This window comes from Paramormyrops kingsleyae, chromosome 14 (assembly GCF_048594095.1).
Source record: "Paramormyrops kingsleyae isolate MSU_618 chromosome 14, PKINGS_0.4, whole genome shotgun sequence".
NCBI classification, from domain to species: domain Eukaryota; kingdom Metazoa; phylum Chordata; class Actinopteri; order Osteoglossiformes; family Mormyridae; genus Paramormyrops; species Paramormyrops kingsleyae.
The window spans coordinates 28,230,851-28,247,403 of NC_132810.1; the positions used below are offsets into that span (position 1 = coordinate 28,230,851).

Genomic DNA, 16,553 nt, shown 5'->3' on the forward strand with positions numbered 1-16,553 from the left:
CCCCCCAACGACCAGATGTTCTGCTGACCACAGCTAATGTGAGGAGAACTCTGCTCAGAGTCAACCCACAAAAAGCCGCTGGTCCAAACGACATTCCCAGCCATGTGCTCAGGGGATGTGCATGCCAGCTGGCAGATGTCCACACAGACATCTCTCTCAGCACTACTGTCATTTCAATGTGCTTCGAAGCCACCACCATCATTCCTGTGCAAAAGAAGTATTCAGTGTCCTTCCTCAGTGACTATTGTCCTGTCATACCCATCATCGTGAAGTGCTTTGAGAGGCTCATCATAAGGTACATAGAATCAAAGCTGCCCACTTCACTTGGACCCTCTACAGTTTGTGTATCCCGACTACTCATTGGATGATGCTACCTCCACTACCCTCCACCTGGCCCCCTAAGGCTGTGTGCTCAGCCCTCTAAAGTTCATGCTGTTGACCCGTGGCTGTGCAGCTAAGCACAGCTCAAACCACATCATTAAAATCACTGATGACACAACTGTGGGGGTCTGATCAGTTGAGGTGGTGTATAGAGAGGGCCTTCACTACCAATATAGGAAACAGTTTCTTCCCTCAGGCCTTCAGACTTTTGAATCATAAACTGTACACTCACTCACTCTCTCTCCCTCTCACACACACACACACATTGTATATACCCTTTATGAATTATTTCCGGCAAATTCTCTGTATTGTTTGGACAATTATTTATTTATTATTATCTACCTCAATCTTGCATTTTTTGCACGCTTCTGCTGCTAGAAGACAGCATCTGTCATAATACTGTATTCCTTCAAACTAGTACTATTACTGCTTTTGTCAACTGCACTTTGTGTCTTGTCCTGTAGTATTGTTCTTGTAAGAACATAAGAAATTTACAAACGAGAGGAGACCATTCGGCCCATCAAGCTCGTTTGGGGAGAACTTAACTAATAGCTCAGAGTTGTTAAAATCTTATCTAGCTCTGATTTAAAGGAACCCATGGTTTTAGCTTCCGCTACACTAGCAGGAAGACTATTCCATACTCTAACTACACGCTGTGTAAAGAAGTGCTTCCTAAAATTTGTTTTAAAATGTTCTCCCGCTAATTTCCACTTATGGCCACGAGTTCTAGTATTTAGACTAGTGTTAATTTCGTCAGACGAGACGAGACGAAATATGTTCGTCAACGACCTTTTTTTTCATGACTAAGACGAGACGATGACAAGACTGCACCACTGTCCAAAAACGCTGACTAAGACTAAATTAACATGGATTATTGTTGACGAAAAAAGACGAGACGAAAATGTTTTGCATAAAATAAAAACTAAGATAAAATCTCTCTTCATTTTCGTCTACAATCGTCTCTGCTTTTTCATCAGCTGTTACGGCTTTAAAATATTCAGAACGATTTCGCGGCTTCGCGCTGTTGCTCAAGTTACAGGTCTCATACTCCTGCTGAACACACAACACACAAAGCGAACACGAGTGACGAGCGACGACGACATGCTAGGTCGAAGGAAGAGGCTCGATATTTGGTCGCATTTTAAGTACAATGATACTGACAAAAAGTCAGAATGTGTCATCATAACTGACGGGAAACATTGCGGACAAAGAATTTCGGGGAAAACACCACCATCCTTAAACGACATCTTTGTAACTTAAGTTGTCAGTCGGAGTCTGTTGGGACCCAGCTTTTGAATTGTGTTGGTTAAAATAAAATGCTCTTCAGAACAGGTTAATCATTTGTGAATGTGTCTCCTAAATCAGAAATTGAAAACCAGACACGTTTAACATTTGCATTCAACAAAAATCATTCAACAAATGTATTTTGTCAGGTAATTATGACATTTAACCAATGTTTGAGATATGTGAAACACTTTTTTTTGTGTGTATCAGTAATAATTAGGGGTGCACCGATCGATCGGCGCACCGATCGATCGGCCTCGATCACGTTAATTTGAGGGGATCAGAAATCGACCATATTCCCATGAGATCCACCAATCTTAGTTATATGCTTTTAACTCTTTGGGGTCGAGTATGTCGTCGACGACATCGCGTACTTTTCGCATCTATTCCAGTTTATAAATATCTCGCTGAAATCTTAATGTATAATCATGAAAAAAACGCTGGCTAAATCCGTAATCTGTCTTCTTTTCAAAACGTCCATTGTCGGAAGTATTAAAGTTTTTTTAATTAGGTTAAATCGGCAAAAAAATAAACCATGTCATCTTACTTTGTTTTACCTGCATCGGGGGCGTGTAGTACCGCTGTCACCCGAAGATCGCTATTCACATTCTAAATAGCCGCATTAGCGCGTATTCAAATCGCATTCGCATGGTAATTTGATTAACAGCGCAACGGTGAAACGCGATCCAGATACATCCCCTTCAGCGCCATAAAAGGGGGTTGGGGACGTGGCCAGGTGACAATGGCTCATTCATACACATGAAAGTTGCTACATATTCAATGAAAGGAGCCAGAAATAGTTACATGAGTTAGGTTTTTCTTATTTATTTATCCAAATTAATGTTGCATCTACACCATTTAGTCATCTTCATGTAGCCAAGACTTTGGTGATCAGATATCTGGGATCAAAACAAACTGCCAGCATTGCTTACTATGTACTTTTCTAATGTTTCTGCAAGTGTTCCAAACTGCATTTTGCAATGTCTATACTTTGATGTCAAATTTCAAACTTAACAAAAATCTGACATATTTACAATATATATTAAAATAAAGATGAGTGTAATGGCAAAACAAATATATAAGAAATAATTTATTTGCCATGAATTAAGTGTGATGAAATGTGTGATCATACCCCAGTCAGTGAAAGTGTGTTTCCTACCCCTAGGCCCCAGAGGGTTAAATCAGCCTTTTCTCCCATTCCCGAGGGAGGTGCAGTGCAGGCTGCCTCCCTCCCTATTTTTTGGACAAGTGTGTCATAACAGCTATATATATATTTTTTTTTTACAAAATTAGAGAAATTAAAGTCTGGAAGAAAAAATATGATTTTGTACTTCAAACAGCAATGCTCATTTATATGTTCATTTATATTTGAGGACACTACCTCATGTTTTGTGAGTATTCATATCAATTTACTCAATAAAAATGGAAACATTGAAGTAACTGTCTTTTAGTTATGAAAGAAACAAGATCGGCAAAAAAAAAATCGAGATCGGCAGGTAAGGTTGCCTAAGGATCGGTGATCGTTGATCGGCCAGAAAACTGCAATCGGTGCACCCCTAGTAATAATCTCAGTAATAATGTGTTATTTTAAAAAAGACTACAATTTTTTGACTAAAGCTAGACTAAAATATATTGAGTTCTTTTTTGACTAAAACTAGACTAAAATTAAAAGACTTTTAGTCGACTAAAACTTGACCAAGATACCTTGAGTTTTCTTTTGACTAAAACTAGACTAAAATGACGAGACTTTTAGTCGACTAAAACTTGACTAACAAAAAAAGATATGTGAATGACTAAATATGACTAAAACTAACAAGGACATTTGGCACAAGACTAAGACTAAGACTAAATTAAAAATACGTGACGAAATTAACACTAATTTAGACTAATATTGAAATAGTCATTTGAAATAGTCCCTTTAGAATCTTATAGACCTGAATCATATCCACCCTTAGTCTCCTTTGCTCAAGGCTAAACAGATTCAGTTCCGCTAACCTCTCCTCATAAGACATTCCTCTAAGACCAGGAATCATTCTCGTAGCTCTTCGTTGCACCTTTTCTAAGGCAGCAATGTCCTTCTTGAGGTATGGTGACCAAACCTGCACACAGTATTCTAGGTGGGGTCTTACCAAGGAATTATATAAGTGTAACATCACCTCCTTTGACTTAAACTCCACACACCTAGAGATATAACCCTTGGCCTTTTTTATTGCTTCCCCACACTGGCGAGAGTGGGACATGGAAGCATCAACATACATACCGAGATCTTTCTCGTTTTCAGCTACCTTTATTTCAGTGGAACCCATAAAATATCTGTACTTTATATTTCTGCTCCCTGCATGGATTACCTTACATTTATCTGTGTTAAATTTCATCTGCCAAGTATCAGCCCATTCGCTAATTAAATCCAGATCCCGTTGAAGCCTCTCTGCTGCTAGATCAGTATCTGCTACACCGCCCACCTTGGTGTCGTCTGCAAATTTAACCAGTTTACTGTATGTATTTGTGTCAATATCATTAGGCTAATGTAAATTAGGAACAATAGTGGTCCTAAAATTGAACCCTGCGGTACCCCACTATGAACAGAGGCCCACTGTGACATTGTGCCTCTAATAACTACTCGCTGCTTCCTGTCAGTTAGCCAGTTTTTGATCCAAGCTGCCACAGTTCCTAAAATCCCTGCAGCTTTAAGCTTTAGCAAGAGCCGTTTGTGGGGGACAACATCAAAGGCCTTCTGGAAATCTAAGTAAATCACATCATAGGCCTTTTTGTGATCAATTTCACTTGTAGCTTCCTCAAAGAACTCAAGTAGATTCGTTAAGCAGGATCTACCTCTCCTAAATCCATGTTGGCTATCCTTTATAATGTTATTTGCATCTAGGTAATCTACCATTTTCACTTGAATTGTAGCTTCCATTATTTTTCCAGTAATGCTAGTTAAACTGATTGGCCTATAGTTTGCTGGATTACTTCTATCCCCTTTTTTGAATATGGGTGTTATATTAGCATGCTTCCAATCTGATGGTACCACACCCGCAGATAACGATTTCTGGAATATTAAAGTTAAAGGTTGGCCAATAATATCCCTCATCTCTTTTAAGACTATAGGTAAGATGCCATCAGGGCCCTGCGATTTATTTATTTTGAGTTTAGCTAGGCTTAGTATCACATCAACTTCAGTTATACATATATTGGTCATAGACGATGCTGTATTTGTATTAATTGGTGGTAAGTTACTTGTGTTCTCTACTGTGAACACCCGTGAGAAATAATCATTAAACTCATTTACTATATCAATTTCGTTATCAATTATAAGGCCCTTACTATCCTGTGTTTATTTTGCGCTCTGTCTCTTTGCTCTCCCTGCACTCTGTATAGTTCTGTCCTGCCTGCACTTGTGTAGTCTTGTGTTGTTTCTGTTTTTGTTCTTTGTGTTGCAGCTTGGTTCTGGAGGAATAATGTTTCATTTCACCGTGTACTGTGTATGTGGTGTATATGGTTCAAATGACAATAAACCTGTTTGACTTTATTATACACATTACACACATCACACACATTACCACGTCAACCTCACCAACCTGGAGTCCTGCCTTTCTGTGAGTAGAGAGCCCAGCAATACACACATTACATACAATGCATTCATTTACCATTTGTTGACTGGATTTTTTGCATGTGAAAACCATTATTTTCATTCATGGTGATTATTTAGTATTTATTACCAGTAATTTGGCAGCATCTGTATCTTTCTCTAGTTCTGCATTATATATTGTCATGTTCTTTTTTGTCTGAACTGAAAGGTCATTACTGTCGGAACTAACAGTCATGTTATTGTGTTTAGTGCTGCAAGAAAATCTATACTTTGCTGCTATAATAATAATAACAATAATAATAATAATCATCGAAACTTTATTGATCCCCGTGGGGAAATTGTCTTTACACCTTTGTTCTTTTTTTGTAGAGTAAGTTGTCCGCAAAGGGCAGCCACCCATAGCAGCACCCAGGGACATACACAGGAGATGTGTGTGTTAGTGAGGGCATAAGTAGTAAAAATAAAATCATCTGACAGGAGGGTCCAGTCAGCAAAAATAAAATGCACTGGCAGGAGTGCTGGAAACCTCAGGGTTTACAGGGATGTGCCGCTGAAGCGTAGTAAGCATCATCTCTCCACGTGCTGGAAGAGGTGACTGAGTCTTTGTCAGGCCTAACCCTAAGGGATGTGAGTGTGAATATCCATCAGTCAGTGTGTGAATTTCTAACACATTTATATTAAATAAATCCCTCATTTTTAATTAATCTTTTTGTAGGCCTTGTTAAGTTAAAGTAGCTTTGGGTCGTAGACATGTTTCAAACTCACATCCCATCTGTATCAGTGATGACTTAGTCACATGGGGCACACAGTCGCAGGCACATGACAGCAGTTTTTGTTTGGGATGAAGCATTTGTGACCTTGTCCATTTCTTGTGCTGTTTTGAGGAGGTGAGTAGCTGGCATGGAACAATCTGAAGACAACGTAACATACAATGTTTGAAGTTAATATTTTACATTTTTATGTAATATTTTATATTTAATATGTATAATATTTTAACATATTTAAAATATGTTAATGTTTTGCTATTAAGCCCTTTGAATGTGTGGGGGGGCACTTTAATAAATAAAATATATAATAACTGACTTTTTTATTACATATCCCAACCCAGATAAAAGCTTTGGAAGTTGCAGCACCAGTCATTTCACATGGCTTTAAATCATTCCATATAGATATTAAAGAAAATTTCTATAAAATATTACAAGTTAAAAATGTACTTACTCCTCAATGTCGTGTTTGATATTTTTCCACAGTAGTGTTTTGTAACACAGGCAATTTCAGATAATAATTCAACTAAAATATATTTAACTTTCACCTAATCATCAGAAAAAGAATACATTAAGTTTTGAGCTATAGTTTATACATTCATATATATATATATATATATATATATATATTTTTTTTTTTTTAAAAAGACCCTTAGACATGAAAAAAGAAATAGCAGAAACAGGTTATTTAAGATAAGTGCCATATATCGCTACATATATTACTTGAATTGCCTTTACTGGAATAAACATGACTGCAAATCTGAGTGGTGGATTCCTGGTTATCTACAAATGAAGGTGACTGGGGGCCTTTTCTTTGTCCTTGGGTGTAGTCTGTAAATGTACTAATGTTGTGAGCCCTCCCCCTCAGTGATGGACCTGTGTTCTGCTCTCTCATGCAGGGCATCTTGTTGGATTATTCTGTGTTGGTAGGTTCTTCCCCAGATTTGCAGATGTACAATGTACACATTGTTCTCTTGCATATGCCGTGCACTCAGCTCTAATTTGACATGATTTATTTATTCCGGCTTCTTATGTTCCTCGCCCCAGTCATCCTGATTTTAATTTTGTTTCATCTACTAACCCTAAGCAGACACAGCATGGGATATTTGTTTTGCAGCTTTTCACACCTTTGGTCATGACAGCAGTTTGTTGCAATGTTAAAGTTTGTTGATGTATGCTCTTCATTGGTCCATTTATTTAAATTAAATTTTGAGTTTTTCTTCTTTACTTGACAGGTTTCACACACCTGTTGCAATGTGTAAGCAGTATATGTTGCGAGAACAAGCAAATAAATACTAGATTTTTCCCCTTCATATTAATAAACAGTTCATAATGCAATTATCATGTATTACTGTCAGTTAAGAAATTGCTTTTTACTGCTATAGCTTACTGCTATGACTTGTTTATGGGTCTCTTTTGTAAATATTGAAGATGGAGCATTACTACAGCCCCCAAATTGAGAAGTGTGGCTGGTGCATTTGGTTAACCAAGATTTAACAGTATCCCTGTCTGCACACTCCTGTCACACTGAATGTGCTTCTCATACATGCAGTGCTTGAAGTGGGAAAAAATAAGTGCAGGAACTCTAATTTTCCGACATTTGACATTTGTGCGGTGAAAAAAAAATCAAGTCTTTAGGATGTGTTGGTTCAAACTATTTTAATTTAATCATTCTTCCAAGCAATAACCTATAGGCATAGGCTACTTTTTTCTAATTCACAAATGGAATACTGAAAAACCATTAAAACAACATGTAGTCTTTTATCGGTCTTGTGATATTGTCTATTCTTGGGCCACTGTCGCTGCGTCGGATCAGTTTCAGTAAGTACCGGAACGCAGAAAAAAGTGGCGGAACCCAAAAGACGAAAATACAGAAGTTCCGGAACTGCGTTCCGGCCCACTTCAAGCACTGCATACATGATTAACCATCGTTAGCCCCTGGTGGATTATGCATTTATACATATTTGTTTTGCTTATTGTTTGTGTTGTGTGTACAAACTGCTTGGACTGATTGTTTGCTTATGATGGTGTGTTGGCGTTAAAGGCTGAATATCGGTATCTGCTCGTTCTCATTTTAAAAACAGTATTTTTTCTGCAAGAATAAGAAATTTCTTGTCTTATTTTAGCTCATATGTTTGCATCCTTTCTGCCTTTCACTGAAATTGGCTAAAACAATCCTCTGAAACAAGGAAAGCTGTACACGGCTGTTTTTTTCGGCAAAACTTGTTCATTGTAGAGGCCTTTTCTGTAGTTTCTATAACTGCAAGTTGAATATTTTATTTTCTAAAAAGCATGTATTTGCATTCAGAGAATATCTTAATAGCAATTTTCTGTGTGGGCGGGTTTTGAATTACTTTTAAGGTGTATTTTATATGAAGTACAACAGAGAAGTGCTGCTGTGTCTGCAGGCAAACCTTTGCAGTTCCTACCTCTCCCTCCGGAGGGCAGTGGTGGCCTGCCTCAGGCAGCTGGCCCAACGGGAGGCTGTGGAGGTGTCTGAGCATGCAGTGGCCCTGGTCAAGGATCTCCCACGCAGGGATAACAGTTTGCTGGGTGAGCAACACAACTACAAGTCATAATGGTTGCTTTTGGTTTTACTCTAAAGCCATTGTATTAATTGAAATATTTAAGGCCAAAAAAAAAATCACTGCAGTAGCTCAAATTCTAATTTTCTTATTGTATGGTCCTTTTTAATCTGCAGATATCACTATAAAGGAGATTGGCCTGGAGGGGGCACTGTTTAGCCTGTTGGACCGGGAGTCAGATCCACAGTTGTGCCAGGATCTCCGAGAGACACTGAATCACATGTTGGGTTCCATGGCTGTGGCAAAGCTGTCCCATTGGCTCAAGCTGTGCAAGGATGTCTTGTCAGCCTCTGCTGGTGGGTGCAATGTAATTACAGTACAGGAGTGATAAGTCTGATGCTTTACTTACTGTGAGGCACTGCAACACCTGATCCAATGTGCAGCTCACAGTGTACAGTCTGTTTTCAAAGTTGAACTTGAACTGTTAAACAATTGAGCTTAGGCTCATATTGAGCTTAGGCTTTTCCTACCATGGTTTCCCTGTGCTCCTGCATCTGGTCTAAGTATCTGTATTGGCATCTCAACTCTGTCATACATGGGACATGCACTAAACAGTCAAACAGCCTGAGGGAAAAGCTCTACATGCGGAATCACTGCTGTTTTAGCAGAGACTGCCACTGTAGCCGCTGTGGAGACACACCAGGAAGAGGAGGGAGGGGACCGTGCTGACGATGACTCCATCTATACCTGCACGGCAGAGTCCGGCAGCCCTTTCAGCCACCCACGCTGGTCCACACGCGTCTTCGCCACCAAGTGTGTGTGCCGCATCATCGCGCAGTGTGAGAGCGGCGACCGTGCCCATTTCAACATGGCCCTGGCTCAGGAGCGCCGCCTGCAGGAATCTGCCGGTGAGCACAGTCGCACCGCACGGCAAAGCCTGTTCTGATTCCCAGTGCTGGCCAAAACCCGAGGCTTTCCTCGCTGACATTCACACTGACACTCACACTAAGTGCATGTCCTCTCTTGCTGCTTTATATTAGTTCACAAAGAAATCTTCCCAAAGCAGATTTTCAGGGCGTCATATTTGCTATATGGCATGTACTGTTAAGGATTTCCTTATCCCCTTTTTTTGAATACCAAATATCATACCACACTTATGGTGGACGAAATGAGAGTATTTTATCCTAACCCCTTGCAACTGTGTCCACAATATGCATTTCAAAGTTATTGAGAGAATTGTGATACAGCACTACATTTACATTAAGTTTTATTTAGCAGATGGTTTTGTCCAAAGCAACGTACAGGTGAGGCAAATAGCACGTTACAAACATAAGGCATAAGTATGGCAAAGCTGAGCTTCCAATGACTGTACAGTTACACGTGCATTACTTAACACTATAATTATAACGAGAGAACAAACCGACATGCTGTAACCCAACCACCCCCCCCCCCCCCTGTTCCTCTGCCTCTGGCTGAAATATTACTACAACCCCAATTCCAATGAATTTGGAAGTTGAGACGTTGTGCAAATTGTAAATAAAAACAGAATGCAATGATATGGAAATCTCATAAACCCATATTTTATTCATAACAAAACATAGAAAATACATCAAATGTTTAATCTGAGAAAATGTATCATTTTAAGGAAAATATAAGGTAATTTTGAATGTCATGACAGCAACACGTCTCAAAAAAGTTGGGACAAGGCCATGTTTGCCACTGGGTGGCATCCCCTCTTCTTTTAACAACAGTCTGTAAACGTCTGGGGACTGAGGAGATCAGTTGCTCAAGTTTTTGGAGGGGGATGTTGTCCCATTCTTGTCAGATACAGGATTCTAGTTGCTCAACTGTCCTAGGTCTTCTGTGTCGTAATTTTCGTTTTATGATGCGCCAAATGTTCTCAATGAGTGAAAGATCTGGACCACTGGCTAATGGATTCGTAGAAGAAGGGTCCAGGTACTGAACTAGCCTGTTCAGTACCTGGACCCTTCTTCTACAAATCCATTATGTTGTAATTGATGCAGTGTGTTGGTTTGCCATTGTCATGTTGGAAAATGGAAGGTCTTCCCTGAAAGAGATGTCGTCTGGATGGCAGCATATGTTTCTCTAGAACCTGGATATACCTTTCAGCATTGATGGTGCATTTCCAGATATGCAAGCTGCCCATGCCATATGCACTAATGCGCCCCCATACATCAGAGATGCTGGCTTTTGAACTGAGCGCTGATAACACGCTGGGTGGTCCTTCTCCTCTTTAGTCAGGATGATACGGCATCCCTGGTTTCCAAAAAGAATTTCAAATTTAGATTCATCTGACCACAGAACATTTTTCCACTTAGCCACAGTCCATTTAAAATGAGCTTTGGCCCAGAGAAGATGTCAGCGCTTCTGGATCATGTTCAAATACAGCTTCTTCTTTGAATGAGTTTTAACTGGCATCTTTGGATGACACGGCGAATTGTGTTCACTGATAACGTTTTCTGGAAATTTTCCCATTTAGTGATTTCCATTGCAGAATCATGCCTATTTGTGAGGCAGTGCTGCCTAAGGGCCCGAAGATCATGGGCATCCAGAATACTTGTCCCTTACACACAGAGATTTCTCCAGATTCCAGGGGTAGAATTACTTTGTTCGGGGGGCACAGCAATGTTTGCCTTTTATCCCCTCAAATAAGGCATTTTCGCGTAGGTTCAGAGGGCACCAAGGCAATCAAGAATTACTGGCCAGGGCACTGAGGCAAAAAGGTATATAGCCAGACACATTAAATATTTAGCATTCTGCCATTTCAAGGGCAATAAATGCATTAGCACCCTGTGAAATAGTGTTAGACTAGCTATTGAAAAAAAGATGCTGTTGCCTTCATTCACCTACTCAGTAATGACGAAATGTTTTATGAAAAAAAACAGAACCAGCTATTGTCAGTGATAAAAACTTTAATTTAATGAACATTTTTTTTTACTGAGACATTGAACACTAACATGACTAACAGAACTTCAAAATAATGCATGAGTGACCATATTCAAGCCAACTAACTTTTTAAAACTAACTAGACCGACTGTCCCGAACCACTCAAACACTGTCCCGAGCCACTTGCTAACTATCCCGCAACACTTCCGCGAGCCACTACGAACTGTCCCGCAACACTTCCGCGAGCCACTACGAACTGTCCCGCAACACTTCTGCGAGCCACTACGAACTGTCCCGTGACAGCAGCTGCAGGACAGTACAGTTTATGCTCTAACTCCTTCTCCATTTTCACTAAAATTCAATGCACATCTGGTATCAATTATTTCAATCTTCTATGAATTATTACAGTCTATTATAAATTATTACAACGTCAAGTAATGACAGATAATTTCCATAACAATAGATGCGGTATGATTGGGAAAGACATGCATAACCAGCGAAATTACCTTAAAAAAAATCTGGCTATTTTCAAAAGAACTTCTAAACCTTCTCACCCTCGCTATTCTATGAACATGTTGCTATTAGTTTTGGAGGGAGGTAAGCATCGGCTCTGAATAATTTAACCATGGAGGCGTGGCTAGCGTAAAATTATGGGATGCACTTATCAACCCAGACATCATGGACATGGCGACAGAGAAGTAAAAAACGGAAGAACTTGTTCTTGATTTCATAAGTTTATTGACTTTATTATGATCTAAACATACACAATAGGGCACAAAGGCAACTGAGGAAGAGGGCACTGCAAGTATCTGCCGGCAAGAACTTGTAAATATTCAGGGCAGCACGGCAAATTGCTAAGGCACGGCGGCTTTTGCCGTCGATAAATTCGATCCCTGAGATTCTCTGAATCTTTTGATTATATTATGTACTGTAGATGATGATATTTTCGACCTCTTTGCAATTTTACATCGAGGAACTTCTTTCCTGAAATTGCTCCACTATTTGTCGATGCAGTATTAGGGGGATTGGTGACGCTCTTTTTATACCCAGTCATGTTACTGACCTGTTGCCAATTGACCTAATTATTTGCAAATTGTTCCTCCAGCTGTTGGGTTTTTGTACCACTAACTTTTCCAGCCTCCTATTGCCCCCGTCCCAACTTTTTTGAGACGTGTTGCTGTCATGAAATTCAAAATGAACCAATATTTTTCACTAAATAGCAAAATGTCTCACTTTAAACATTTTACTTGTTTTATGTATTCTGTTGTGAATAAATTATCAGTTTATGAGATTTCTATGTCATTGCATTCTGTTGTTGTTTACAATTCACCATACGTCCCAACTTCATTGGAATTGGGGTTGTACAACTAAACAGATCAATATGAAACATAGTAATGTCAGCCTGAATAACTCATCTGTATAGTCTGTCTTTCTCAATTATCTATCTCAGTGGATCTCAGTTTAATAACTTGGGGTGTTTCTCAATACCAAGAAGGCAAAGATCGTACTTCTGGTCTTGGCAAGATCGGTCTTGCTAACTTGCATCCCAAGAATGAACTTGGGATGCAGTGAATCTTGGGATTAGTCTCATTTGGCAAGGATGCAACTGATGTATCCTTGATATTTGGGGCGGGACAAGAACGACAACCGGGGATTTTTACCGTCCTCTGTACTTCTGTTCTTAGTATCAGAACTGGTCTTTGGGTATGTGAGAATCAGTTCTCTCAGTTTCTAACCAGTTTTCTAACCAGTTAGCTAAAAAAAATCTTTATATATCATCAGACTGCTAACATTACGATACTGCATTGCATTACAACACTGCAAAAGTGTGCTGGTACACAAATAATTAGTCTCTGCAGACCAGCCCTACAGAGTCACATTGCCCCCACTTGAAGGGTCAGACGTCCCTGACGACATTCAGGTCCAACAGAAAGTCCCCCAAACATAGCAGGGGCCTCTGCGGCCAGCCTGTCAGAGTCCCCTGACCCCCTGGGTGGGGCAGAGGGGAGGTTGGGTCAGGTCAGGCCAGGGGGCGATACAGTGCCTGGTGACCCCTGTACAAGACCACAGCCTTTTGTAGCGCAGGTAGTCGCAGGCAATAGATGACATCATAGAGGTGCTTGTGGACCTCCCCCAGCCCTCTCCAGTTACTCTGATCAGGAACAACGTATGCCTCAGGTCACTTGGTGAAGTAATCCATGGGCACGAGTACGCACCAGTTCCCAGCATCACTACAGCGAAAGGGGCCCAGCACATCCACCTCGACCTTCTCCATGGGCGCACCAGCTCGATACGTCTGCAGCAGTACTTTGGACCGGCTGCCTGGACTCGTTGGGGTGGTGCATGTGTTCTGGCTGCAGCTGGGCCAATGGAAGTGGCCCGACAGCTTCCCTGATGTGGTGATGAGGCTCTGGGGCATCCATAGCTGGTTGCCATCCAGAGACAGCTGGCGTCAATACAGCAAGCCACTGTGCCCCTCAAAGGCCCCCTGCTGTGAGTAGAGGGCCTTGCTCTCCAGTTTGAGGGCAGAGACCACCCTCCATTCTGGTTGCCTCCCCACCTGTAGCCAACCCATGAGTCAGGCTGGGTCACTCTCCTGCTCCCCCTACAGCGACTGCTGATCAAAGGCCTCTAGCTTCTCACCGCCGATGTCCTGCTGTGTGTTTATATACAGTCTTTGGTCTGATTTTCTTTTTGACTTTTTGCTACTTTTCTGCTGGCCAGTGCACAGTTGTGGCTTGTTTGCCCTACCCATGACCTCCGTAGGTGCTCTCCAGGGCTGCCCCCTATGAAGAAAACTGTCACCATCGACACTGGTACATGCAGTCTTCAGGCTGCTTTACGGCACACTGTCAGGGTTCCCACTCTTTTTAAGGAATCATTTTCCAGGACATTTCCAGGAGCTTTTTCCGGAAATTCATGACAGGATCTGGACATACAGTCATACACTTTAGTCACAGGCTTAACGCCATTTTAATTCCTCTTTGATTATGCAGGGACTTACTGTCACCGATATGCTAAATTACATAAAGGCAACACTAATTAATGCATTGATGTATAATGCAGTTGTTTGACCTCTTTTTGTTACATAGTTTTAAACTGCAAAACTCTTTTAAAGAAATAAATGCCTCTTGGATTGTGGAAAACTATCCAAACACTGGCATATACTGAGCAATTGTATAATGTTCAGTATAGAGCTGTTGATCACACAACAACAACAACAACAAATTTATTTTTGTATAGCGCATTATCACAACATTACATCGTCTCAAAGTGCTTTACAGCATCCCCACCCAAAGCCCCCAGTGAGTAAGCCATAGGCAACAGTGGCAAGGAAAAACTCCCGAGAAGGAAGAAACCTTGGGAGGGACCAGACTCAAAGGGGGAGCCCATCCTCCAGGGGCCGGCAGGGAGAGTCAAATACAGTAAAATTTCAGACACAAACGGGGAGCAGGGGGGAGATGACAGCCGGTGCCAACGCTCCCTCCAATCGCCAGGCAACCAGAAGGCCGGCAGCGGGTCATACATGGAAGATGACACAGGCAGAACGGTGAGCTGGATGCACGGACGTCATTGGTAGTGGTGACGTCACATATGTTGCAGGGTGTGCTGGACATCTTGATAGATTGAGGTCTCCAGGCAGCACCCCCCAGGAGGAGTAGGGGAAATAAAATATGCAATTAGTCAAATTAGGGGAGACTATAGGCAGTGCTAAAAGTTAGATGAGTGCAATATGAAGTGCAACGTGCAAACTTCGGCAGATATGGCTATGGCAGCATAAGTAGGAGGGACAGGCAAGTGGGAATGCAGGCATGGGGAGTCCCTGAAATGTCAGCACTCCAATCCCACAAGCCATTGTGAAGCTAGAGCGACAGCACTGTCAATTCAGTTTATCCAAAGCCAAAGGCACCGATCCCCACCCAGCTCTACACCTCACACTATAGGTCTAACTGGGAGTGAGGAGTTAGCTAGAGCTAGAACTAGTATCCCTATAATCTAAACTAAACAGCTGTGTTTTTAGTCTAGACTTGAATATTGAGAGTGAGCCTGAAACCCGCACATCCGGTGGAAGACCATTTCACAGCTGAGGAGCTCTATAGGAGAAAGCTCTGCAGCCTGCCGTAGCTCTTTCTACCCTAGGTACTAACAGATATCCCGTGCCTTGAGAACGAAGCAAGCGCGGGGGTTGTATGAGGTCAGCAGATCACTAAGGTATTCTGGTGCAAGGCCATTCAGTGCTTTATAGGTTAATAGCAGTATTTTATAGTCAATCCGAGACTTAACTGGTAACCAATGAAGGGAGGATAAGACCGGTGTAATGTGATCAAATTGTTTAGTGTTTGTGAGAACTCTGGCTGCTGCATTCTGTACCAGCTGAAGTTCATGTAAGGATCCAGACGGGCAACCAGAAAGGAGGGCATTACAGTAGTCCAATCTGGAAGTTACAAAGGCATGTATTAATTTTTCTGCATCACGTAGTGAGAGCATCATACGAAGCTTGGCTATGTTCCGTAGATGATAAAACGCAGTTCTAGTAATACTTTTTATGTGAGCATCAAAACATAGATCTGAATCAACCAGAAGACCAAGATTTCCAACCACCGTGTTAGGTTGTGTAGGAAGGCCACTAATGCTGAGGTGGTGAAACTTATTTCTTGCAGCCTTGGGACCAATTACCAGTACTTCTGTTTTTTCTGTGTTTAACATTAGGATTTTTTTTGCCATCCAGCACCGGATATCTAACAGTCAGTCTTCTAACCGAGATAGGAGTGATGTATCATCAGAGTTAACAGATATATATAACTGTGTATCATCTGCATAACAATGAAACCCAACACCATGATTTCTAATAATGTTACCAAGAGGTAGCGTGTATAGGGTAAACAGTAGTGGGCCCAGTACTGATCCCTGTGGGACACCATATGTGACTTTGGTGGCCTTGGATGATTTGTTGTTCACATGAGCATACTGATAGCGATCAGTTAAATATAAGTAGAACCAAGAGAGTGCTGTCCCCGTAATGCCAACTACACCTTCTAACCGGTCCAAGAGGATATTATGGTCCACAGTATCGAATGCTGCAATTAAATCTAGTAATACCAA

At 41.1% G+C, this 16,553-nt stretch overlaps 1 protein-coding gene across 7 annotated transcripts in view; it reads left to right on the top strand.

Moving 5' to 3' along the window:
* heatr5a (HEAT repeat containing 5a) overlaps positions 1-16,553 on the top strand; it is a 187,825-nt gene that overhangs the window by 151,938 nt on the left and 19,334 nt on the right. For 4 of the 7 annotated variants that reach the window (XR_011982490.1, XM_072698932.1, XM_072698927.1 and 1 more), the window contains exons 22-25: positions 6,918-6,944; positions 8,427-8,571; positions 8,720-8,899; positions 9,209-9,451. Coding sequence is in view for 6 of the 7 variants with exons in the window: in XM_072698932.1 (XP_072555033.1) it covers positions 6,918-6,944; positions 8,427-8,571; positions 8,720-8,899; positions 9,209-9,451 (595 nt within the window). In the remaining variant the exon portion in view is untranslated. The remainder of the gene's footprint in view (positions 1-6,917; positions 6,945-8,426; positions 8,572-8,719; positions 8,900-9,208; positions 9,452-16,553) is intronic. The other 3 variants (XM_072698928.1, XM_072698930.1, XM_072698931.1) reach the window with 3 other exon arrangements.